General features: G+C 39.4%; 1 protein-coding gene across 1 annotated transcript; it reads right to left on the reverse strand.

Moving 5' to 3' along the window:
- Positions 1–466: 466 nt before the first annotated feature.
- Positions 467–10,841, reverse strand: LOC145980734 (uncharacterized). Its single transcript, XM_083113796.1, has 3 exons — positions 10,708–10,841; positions 5,166–5,900; positions 467–634 (listed from the first exon to the last, which is right to left on the reverse strand). Exons 1-2 carry the CDS (start codon positions 10,717–10,719, stop codon positions 5,208–5,210), a joined length of 705 nt encoding a protein of 234 aa, XP_082969922.1. The 5' UTR covers positions 10,720–10,841; the 3' UTR covers positions 467–634; positions 5,166–5,207.
- Between the last annotated feature and the right edge of the window lie 527 nt (positions 10,842–11,368).

Below are 11,368 nucleotides of genomic sequence, written 5' to 3' on the forward strand. Positions count from 1 at the left end.
AACAATAACATTAAAAAAGGTTAATAATGATATTGTTTTTGAATGAACAGAACATGGATTCATTATCTGGCTGAAGATTGCTCACATTAGTAAGAAAGCATCTCGCCTTACCAGAGACATTACTGTCGATTTTTTTTAAATGGTGAATAATAAAAATGTTCTTAGGTCCAGCGTATGAAAAGTAAAAACTCTGGTCATAAGTTTTATGCGTATTATTATAGCTACTAATTATTATTAGTTGTGGTATGCATGCATTTTCACAGATTAATTTTCGAACAAGTTAGTCTTTCGGGGGGGCCAACCCACCTGTCCCCCCATACGTCCTTGGCAATAAATGTAGTTCCGAATCAAAGCTTTGCTGTTCTTTGTTACAAGTTGCTTTACTGTTTTATTATTATAATTGCTTTTTTTTAACGGACAAACCGTTGCATGATGATGGAAAAAAATTGTCAAAAATTAAAATTCATTATTTGATTTCCTAAACTTTTATTACAAAATAACATACGAAACAAAATACATTAGTATAATATATATTACAAGCGTCCCTAAAGCTGAGACAAAGCACGACTAGCAGCTGTCGAGCTCCACAACAATGGCTGGATTGTTAACCGATGCTCATTTCCTGTAACAATGCCTGGAAAAAAGAAAATGACGCTTGATTAGAATTTGCCATTGTTTAACTGAAGAAGATGCTCTGGTAAAATAACTGAGGCATTTAAAAACAAAAGAGGTAAGTATATTAATGCTTTCTCTTTTCTTTTGCTTTATCTTCTAAACTTGTGGCTTACCTTTCACTTTTGCTTTGCCGTTTCTAGTAATTGCGTTCCTCTTCACTTATTTTTTGTGTCTTTTACTTGTGATTTTCTAATTTTGTCATTATCTACTTTTCTCTGTAACTTTCCCGTTTATCTTTTTCATCTTCTCTTTTTGTATCTATTTTCACAATTGATCTTTATATTGTTAGTTCTTCTTGTATTACTTTTAAAAATAATTGTTCTATATGCACATTGATGAGATTTAGAAGTTGAAACCAAAGCTCAAACCACTCTATTTGTAGTATAGATCAAGTGCTGATTGGAACGCCAGTCACATTTACCTGCAGTGTTTAGACATCGATCACGAACTGCCACGACCTTACACTTCCAAGGTCTTCACATTGAATATAAAATATATATAAAATAGCAGAACACAATAACACAACCTATCAAAGATAACCGCAACCTTATGTTATGAAATCTCTAAAGAAACAGAATTGGCAACATTTCATTTACACCAGGTGGTCTTGACAAATACTGTCAGTTTCTAAAACAGATCCTATTGGTGGGAAAGGTTTGAGGGGAGGATATACCTGGGTCCACGTGGACTTGACGTTGTCAGAGTGAAACTAATCTTTCGGAACTATTTTTTTAAGTAAAGTGCGTTCAAATCAGGGTATGAAATATTTCATTATAGTTAAAAAATAATTGATGTATCGTCGTATGAGAAACAGGGGAAGTTTACTCCAAAAATGCGGTTTTTAGTTTCATTTAAATAAACTCCTCTGAAGAGCTACATTGGAGTCAGATGGTCATATCTTCACTTGTAATCCTTAGCAGTAAGGTGGAGCCACCTATCGACAATTTACTGACTCTTTTTAAGAGTCGGACACATTCCTTAGAATACAGTATTTCCTCTCTCCCATAAATTTGATAAATTGAAGTTTTGTCTCTCTGGTTCTCATGCGACGGTATGTTCCCCACTATTACCAAATTCCTTACATCGTATCCTTACTGATTGAAGTGAAAATTGTGGGTGCTGTAGCACTTTGTATGGGGCAAAGCTCTTTTTCTATCTGAAGTACTTTTAAACTGTAGGTCCAGTCCCGATTAGCCTTACTGTGCATAAAGTGAACTTAAACTCAATAAATCAACCAATCAAACACGTCGCATTCAGCACATATAAGGGCAAGACACAGGACCACAGGCGTACGCAGGATTTTTTTTCGGGAGGGGCTGGAATTGGATGCTTTCAGTGGCGTCATAGCCGACATAACACATACTATTATATTTGTTATTGTTCTATATTTGCGTATTGAAATCATTAAAAGACATATTTAAACTAGCGAGTATGGTGCGTATTAATATCATAATACATTTAAGGGAGAATTTGAGATTTTTTAAAATTAAAAGAACCCAAAGTTTTTCAAAATTTGGCATCCCTGGCTGCTTTCTAGTGGAAATAAGATATTTCGTATATTTAGAGCGTTCCTCTCTCAAACGGGGGGTCACTTTATGTGTCTTTCATTTACCTCTCTTGTTTTTCCTGAGGTTTTAGTGGTTTTGTTAGAAAATGTAAACCTTTCAAAATTTCGGAGGGGGCTGTAGCCCCTTCAGCCCCCACCCTGCGTACGCCAGTGCACAGGATAGCACACAGAAGATTATACTGACTGTTGGCCCAGCCGCCAGAGCCTCGTCGGTCTGTAGAAATGCAGTGTACTGGAGAACTACATGGTTGACATTTGAGTGTTTATGGGAAAGTCCTCTTACACCACTTGCTCACATATCCAGATTTGTAATATGATAAGAATTAATTTGTTGGCCAGAGCGCTGTTCTGTAAGAACCAGAAGATTTGTTGCTTTGATCTTTACAGCCAGAAGTTAGAGAGAAACATTTTTAGCGTTCTTTTTCCTTTAGTTCTTGAGTCCAGGAATTCTACAAGGACGGAATATGGATTTCTTTTGAAATTTACCCTCATTATTCTTGTCTTTAAAGAGGACAGAGTTGTAATCTCTTATCAACATGTTCTCTATCTCCCTGGTAAGCCACCGTTCATTTCACATTAATCTTCTGAACTTCAACACATAAAGGTTAGTCCATAATGTGTGGCATCAAATAATTATATAATGGCCTCATTTTCAAAACTTCTCAAGTACAGTGGGATACAAAAAGTATTGCTCGGCAAATTGTCCATAACTATTCTCATTAATTTTTCTATACCTGTTTTTAAGGACTGAATTTTTAAGCATGCTGGATCAAAGGTTACCAGCAGCTTTTTTGGCGTTTTGTTGCAATTCTTGAAGCTCAGAATAAACTTGGTGATGGACAAATTGTTTGGTAACACTTATTCATACCGCTGTACAGCACCCAATGCGACCTTTGTTCTTATATTAATGTGTGGATGTGTTTCTAACAGTGTGTAGCATGTAGAGGGATAGAGATGGCTTATGTCTTGCTAACCTAATATTCCTGTCATGTATGTGTATTGCCTACACTTCTAGTAGATTTTGATACACCTATAGGCAGCTTGGGTGTAAGGGTGGCCTTCTGGTAAGGCACCCAAAAATGAACGCCACTTCATGTAGTACACCGAGGCATGGGAGTAACTTGGGACCTTACTTTGGGGGGGGGGGCAAAATTGAAGTTGGGGCTTAACTTTGTGGGGAAGGCAGGAACAAACTTGGGACTTAACTTTGGGCGCCGGATTAATCAACATGGGGACTTAACTGAGGACGGCAGAATCAAACTTGGGACTTAACTTTGGGGGGCAGAATCAAACTTGGGACTTGACTTTGGGGGGCAGAATCAAACTTGGGACTTGACTTTGGGGGGGGGGGGCAGAATCAAACTTGGGACTTTACTTTGGGGAGCAGAAGCAAACCTGGGACTTAACTTTAGGGGGGCAGAATCAAACTTGGGACTTAACTGGGGGCGGCAGAATCAAACTTGGGACGACTTTGGGGGGCAGAATCAAACTTGGGACTTGACTTTGGGGGGACAGAATCAAACTTGGGACTTTACTTGGGGGACAGAAGCAAACTTGGGACTTAACTTTCGGAGGGGGTGCAGAATCAAACTTGGGACTTAACTTTCGGGGGGGGGGCAGAATCAAACTTGGGACTTAACTTTGGGGGTGCAGAATCAAACTTGGGACTTAACTTTGGGGGGCAGAATCAAACTTGGGACTTTACTTTGGGGCGGACAGAAGCAAACTTGGGACTTAACTTTGGGGGGCAGAATCAAACTTGGGACTTGACTTTGGGGGGCAGAATCAAACTTGGGACTTGACTTGGGGGGGGGGGCAGAATCAAACTTTGGACTTAACTTTTGGGGTGGGGCAGAATCAAACTAGAGACTTCGAGGGTCAGAATAAACTTGGGACTTAGCTTTGGGAACACAATCAAACTTGGCACTTAACTTGGGGACGGTCAGAATTAATAAGTTTTCCATTCCATAAAAATAGCGCGCAGAACTATTTTTCTGATTAGCTTACATAAAAAAATACACTTCAATACTTTGTTACTCAGGTTCCAAGAGGTTAACAAAAGTATCATCAACTTTTAAGTTTAGTAGTCTGAAACGTTTGGGGGGGATGCAAGCGCCCTCCCTTGCCCCCGCCAAGTTACGTCTATGCACCGAGGTAACTTCTTTTTGCAGGCCAACGTAGCTCTGGCGCTTGTACCCACGGCCAGGATAATCCTTTGTGGTGTCGTGTTGTCCTGTGCCGTAGCTCTCAATAGGTAAAATGTTTTAGTAATGCTCTTTAAGTAATAATGAAAGGTTTTAACAATTTAGTTAGACAATTTCTAACATAATTCTTTTATTGTTAGGGCATATCATCAATTTTGATTTAGTTAAGGGGGCTTAACCTCGTTTTGTGTGACGGGCAATAATAGCATGTGAGCAGGAATGTCATAAGTTAAACATCGACAAATCAACTACAGGGAGCGTGGTATTTGACAAATTTCCAGTGAGGGGATAAATTCCAGGAACTCCTCCTGATATAAATTGTGTGCCCAAGTACCAAGAACTTAGAACCAGAAAAGGGAGAGGGTTCAGGAAACACAGGCAGAATTCACCCTGGCCCCCCTCTGTAGCAGGGTGATTAGAACACCAAGAGTAAAGAGATGGATGGTACAGTGTGTTTGTCTCATCTGCTCGATTAGTTCATCTTCATCGTCACGATTAGGTAGGAAAGCAACTAGTATCCAAAATAGACATGCAGATGGCAGTTTAATCTTCTCTGTTAACTTAAGGAGGTAGAGAGGAACATTACACAAACAAGGTAGGAAAAAGAATAGCATTTATGCAGCAAGTTTGCTAGAAATGAGAGAGTAAATTTGCATACCAAGAAATTAAGGCACTAAAAACATTGAACAGTATAAAGGTTTTATCTTACATGTACTTACTTGATGATTATGATGATAAAAGATGATGGGAATGCTTGATCTTCAGCCCGTGTATCCTCGTCTGAAGTTGTAAGCCAATCCGATGTCTCTGTTGGTTTGACTGCTCGTCAAATAGTTTCCAGAAGGTGCTGGGATTCCCTTGACAGCAGAACTGCTTCCAGAGGATACCTTTTGACTCTGGATCTGCGAGTAGGGTTTGGAACCAGCTTGCGAGGATGGCACGACCTGTCCATGAGTGGCGTAACCGGCCGGGATCCCTTGAAGGCCGCCAATGGCAAATTGTCCCACTGGTGCCAGCTGGGCGTAGTGTGCTGGAAGAGCATATGCAGTTGGGTGTGCGTACTGCTGCACTGGCTGGTAAGCAGGGAAGTGAGCGGGGATGGCATGGTGGTGGAACTGGGGTGCGGCATGCACCGGAACAGCATAGGCAGGTGCCCCCTGACTGGCTACCGGAGCGCCTCCGTGACCTTGAACTGGAGCCTGGATGGGTGCGTATTGGTGCGGTACTGGTGCGTACAGTGCCTGGACGGGTGCGCCCGCGTAGGCCAACTGCGGATGGCCTCCCAATCCTGCGATGTTCACGTACCTCAGCTGTACTTGTTGTGGCGCGAGGTAAGCGATCTGCTGTGGGCTTGGGTTCCCAACTGATTGCTGTTGAGGGAGCGCTGATTTTACGCTCGACTGCTTATCTGTCGCTGTAGCCTCACTGATAAGGTATAGGACAGCAAGAAGCGCCTGGAAAGCAACAATGAACACATTAGAATGACTGTTTCGATTCGACAATGGCAGAACTTACATACTTGGAAACAAAAAATGAACAATCCTCGTATTGACAATATTTTTATTGTTGTCCTTTCAAGTATTCCATACAACAATGTGCACGACATTGTGAATGCAGCAATCGACTTCACAGTGACGTCGCCAAAGGGGGAGCAGGGGCGGAGGTTCTTTAATAAAGTAATCCTTCTACAATACAGCCTGCGGCAAACAAAAAAACGTAGATATATACTTTTTTATTCAGAATATTCCTTTTTGCTTGGTATTTTGGAGTATTATATTAAAAATGGCCTCCACCTCAGAAAATATCCCCGCACCCCAATGTCTTCTGCACCTGTACTGGTAAGGCCCAACAGCCAGTAGCATGCCCAGGATTTTTGAAAGGCAAGGGATACATAACCTACGCATTTTTTGGTAATTGCGCCTCATTTTGTCATCTTTTCCTATCTTTGACTTTGTTTTTTTTATATAAATTCTGGGCCAAAGGGGGTTATAACCCCCACCAACCTCCCTTGGGCACGCCACTGCCTACAGCGTTACAAAGTCAAGCATTTCATCCATTCATTCTCGTCGTCTCGATTACCCCAAGAGGTAAAGGAGGGACGCAAAATATCAGGAACGTAATAGAGAGTGTGAATTCTTGTCTGGCTCGTTTAAAAGCGCTAGGAGCAGTTATCAGTGGAAGATGTTCTGCAAATCCAGAAAGAAATGCGAGAAGAGTGCAACAATTTCTTGAGAATCGATTTTACTTTATTACATTCTAATCAGCTCTTATACACATGTAATCCTATTATTTTATTGTAAATACCGTTCTGGTACTTCAAAACAATCCATAATACAATAAACAACTTATCACCACAATCAGCAGCAACAAAGGTTAAACGGAACTTCATGAAACTTGTTCATTAGAACTGAAAGATGTAAATCTTCCTTTCTTGCATTAACAGGTAATAGTTTAACAAACAAGTTGAAAGGTGGAAGCAAGAATTAATACAATTTATACATTTACAATTTTACCAAAAGATCACACGAATACAACAGAAATGTATGTAGATTATTTATATCTTTGTTACTTTATCATAACCCTTTTCTTCTTCCTTTTGTCAAACAAGAAAATTTTATAAATACTTGTATTGGAAATTAATTACTCTGGAAGCATTTGTAACTTTTATAAATCATACTGGACAATACGGTTCATAAGATATCACCAATAGAAATCGTTCTACAAAATATCTTCCTTTGTCCAATAGCCTTGTTTTCATATTGTATAGCTTCAGTTCTTTATTAAGGCCTTATAGATGTAATTGAATAGAATAGCCTAATACAAGTTTTAAAAGAAAGTAGCCACATAAAGAAAACTTAAAAGCATTTGTGAGCGGCAAAATTGACACAATCTCTACAAATCTACAATGGTGGCGTTTTCGTCTCACCAGACTCGTACATTTCTGTAAGCGTAATCACATCAAGTTGAGTTGAGTCAGTCCTGTAGTCTCAAACTTTTCACAGGTGTGCATGCTGTTCGTGAAGAGTTAAGTGGATACCATTTTTACATTAACTTTGGATTGTTTTTCCATTAAATATATGGATGAATGAATTTAACTTCTACAAAATAAATGCCTTTTGTGGTAGAATATTAATGAGGATGATGATGATCCATAATTTTCATAAAAGATGCGTTTCTAGTATGAAACTATCAAACGCGTAGTATGTTATAGCATTTTATTATCTTGCTATAATTACACTAAAAAAATGGAAAATACTTAAATAAAAAAAACCAAAAATTGAACAGAAAAAGCAACTATTCTTTCTTTTCCCGTTCCCTACGTGTTGAAAACTGCAGTAGTTTTTCTCAGGGGGAGCAGCGGTGCTTAAAGTGGGGGAAATATTGGGTTGATGCTTTCCCCGAGTTAACAGAATTCTCATAAAGCATCCCAGTGCTAGGATAATTTACATAGGCGCTTAATCTGCTGTCGTTCACGGCACCCGTTCACGTTATAATTTCAAAATTTGAATTATATGAAGTTTTCCATGGGGGGCAAGTTCCCTTCCCCTCACTGGTCCCCCTCTGCGGGCGGTCTTGGAAAACTGTACTACAACATACCCACAAGCTGTTGCGTTTAACGATTTGAGCCTTTATAGTCTGCCACCAATTGTTGTGGAAGAGAGAAACAAGAACATTGTTCTGAATTTCCCACGGGACTTATTTGATACTTCGAAATCTCAAGTCATGTAAATTCAAACTTCTACATTGGTTTTGATAACAAAAGGCAGTTCTCAATAAGTTCACTGCAGTTATGTCCAAATTACATAAGTATAAGTGAGACGAAAGTAAAATCTACGAATTGTAACAGAAGTTACTAATGATTAATGTTAACCAGAAGGTACACGCTGTATACAGCCGAATACCATCGGCTACAGCACTGAGTATAGTATATACTAAACGAATAGGTGCTGCAAAGTTTTGCTGATTTTTTATGCATATAATTTCGTATATTTACGAGCATGGCTCATTCTCAGTGATGTGCCGCGGACTATAAGTTTACGTCTACATGCGTTGTCTACACGTAATTTACGCGTAGATTACATTGGGTTGTAGTTTACATAGACTACGTAGACAATCTAAAGTGCATGAAAATTAATTTTCAAGGCTTTCATGAAAGGAAAGTGACATTTTCGACTATATTGGTTCCTAACGAACTGAAAAGAATCCTATTTACAACAAAATTTCTCTTCTCTTCCATCATCAACTATGGAAGAAGATAATAGTATGAAAAAAACAACAACAGATGGCAGTCGTGTAGCAAGAGTGGTCTTTTTCCCATAAAACACTAGAATATTTCCTGTATTAGGTTTCTTCCTAGATGAGACATTGTTCGAATTTGGAAGAAAGAGTATGAAAAGTTATCTTTACACATCAGCAACTCATACGCAGTATAATTTTCTTTTAATTCCACGGCGCCCTTTGCTAAGTTATCACCTATCGGCATGTTGTTTACATAGATTACGTAATCTACGTGTATAAAATAGTCTACGTGTAGAATGTAGACTATCGTTGTTTACGCGTAGACGCACATCACTGCTCATTCTACGTTAAGCCTTCTATCAGTGGCGTATACGGAGTCCGAGATCTGGGCTATTTCACAATGTCACGTGGTCCTAGGTTATGAATAGAAATAAGTTTACCAACTCCTAAGAAATCAGGTTGCCAACTCAAGAGAAATCAGGTTGCCAACTCAAAAGAAATCAGGTTGCCAACTCATAAGAAATCAGGTTGCCCACTCAAGAATCAGCATCACTGATATGAATTATATTATTTACATCTCTGTGTAAATATCACCTTTGTCACATGATGACAGATATATACACGAACTACAGTTTTATATAGGCTAATTAAATAATTTCCAACCACACATGCGTCTTAATTGTTAATAGCCTATAGGCCATTTGCTCAACGAATATCTACTTTTCTCTTTGAGACTTACTATAGAGTTACTTAAAATTAGTACAAAATTGGGCACTCTAGAGTGTGGTTTTTGACGTTAGGATTTGGAGGGAATTATGTACCATAATCATGGACTCTTCAGGAAAGCAATAGCCAATTATAGGTAAAAAGTATATACTATTGTTGTTCAATAAGCCTTACACTTATATCATGCCATCTATTGTTACTATATCCTAATGTTCCCATTTTTGTTTTTCTTGGTTCACATACACATTTAATTGTTGGGTTTAAGCCCACTTTATGCGCAGATAGGCATATCGGGACTGGCCCTACAGTTCAAAGTGGAATTCGAACCACTATGTGCTTCCACCGGGATCCATAAGGATCGAAACGCGCTTCTTATTCAAATCTGTACAGTGGGATGCACAAGTATTACATATTGTCCATGACCATTATCATTAATTTCACACTTGCATCTTACATGTTTTTAAGGAACGAATTCTTACTCATGTTTGGCGCTTTGTTTCCATCTTTGAAGCTCTCATTGGGTGAAACAAAGATAATTAATTAGGGCTGAGCCGATACTTTTGGCGATACCGATATTCTTACCGATACCGATGCCGATGCCGATACTCTTTCCGATACCGATACTTCAAAATTGCAATAATTAAAATTTGTTCAAAATATTGATCAATGTTAGTCTGTAAATATTCTTTTTCAATTATATGCATCAATTTACCAAGAAATGTACTTTAGAATATTCAAAAATTACATCAGAATATTAAAAATACATGGTATGGAATCAAATAATAGTTTTTCGTGCAAAATTTGCTCCAAATATAAATAAAGTTTGAATTCTGCATCATTTTCAGGGCAATTACACTGCGCGAAAATGTTGAGTGGCATTTTGGCAGACCTCGTGAAAGACCAATGTGCCGGAAAAATATCGGCTCCGCTCTAGAATAATGTGATGGACAATTTGCTTGGCAATACTTATGCATCCCACTGTATATCCTCCAGCACAGCCTACATTTTGCCGCGCTGAAAGAATCAGTAGTGTGTGAATAAATGTCCATGTGTATAGGTTTCCCTCTCACGCGAGCACTACTTCTAAACTTTCATCATGGTCAATTTGCTCCGTCCTTGCTTTCATCAGCCACTGCATCGAGACCGAATGTCCAATTACAGCACTTTCTACCAGACTGTTCCTCTGGGTCACTGCTCTAGAAGGTCCTTTCGGAAGATAAAGAACACAAGACACGTGAATAAAGCGCCGTGTCACAGACTCTTAGAACTAAATCCACTGAAGATAGATTGACCTACCAGGGACTTCATGGCTAATGGGCTTGGAACTTCCACACTCGTAACAACCGCTACCACTGAGAGACTGAGAATGGTGAGGGAAATTTCTATGACCCTTTTTATATGCGGTGCAGTGAACAGACCGACCTGTCCGCTTGCATCCTCCACTTTCCCCGCCCAGATGAAACCCATCCCTTTTCACCGTTTCTCCCGTCTATATTGCTTGTCCAAAACACCTCGGGGATTTTTTCTTCTCTCTCGCCCTGCAAAAGTAACAACTTACCGCCCTCTCTCTTTCTCCGGAGCTACTTGGAAAGAAAAGCTGGTGGGAGGGATAGGAAAAGTGGGGAGGTATGGCAAATTTGTGTGGAGAGAGAGAGAAAGATGGAATTTTCCAACCGTAGCACCCGTGCTCACCAGGACGAATTCTTTTTCAATTATGTCCACAATCGGTGAGAAGAATTCGCTGGAATCTGCCTTCAATTTAATCTTCAAGCACTTAACGTATTCCGCTCCACCTACCTGTGTAAGCATCGAGTCTCAAGTTGTCCTGGTAAAATAAACTTTTGGGCTTTCTCCAAAGGTTCCATGTTCGACTCCTCGCCTGGTTAGGAATGGTATCTCACAACCGCTGTTGCGCTTGAACTTTCATAACGTTTATACAAATAATGGTAACAGTTAG

Source organism: Lepisma saccharinum, chromosome 28 (genome assembly GCF_977018435.1).
Source record: "Lepisma saccharinum chromosome 28, izLepSacc3.1, whole genome shotgun sequence".
Taxonomy (NCBI): Eukaryota; Metazoa; Arthropoda; class Insecta; order Zygentoma; family Lepismatidae; genus Lepisma; species Lepisma saccharinum.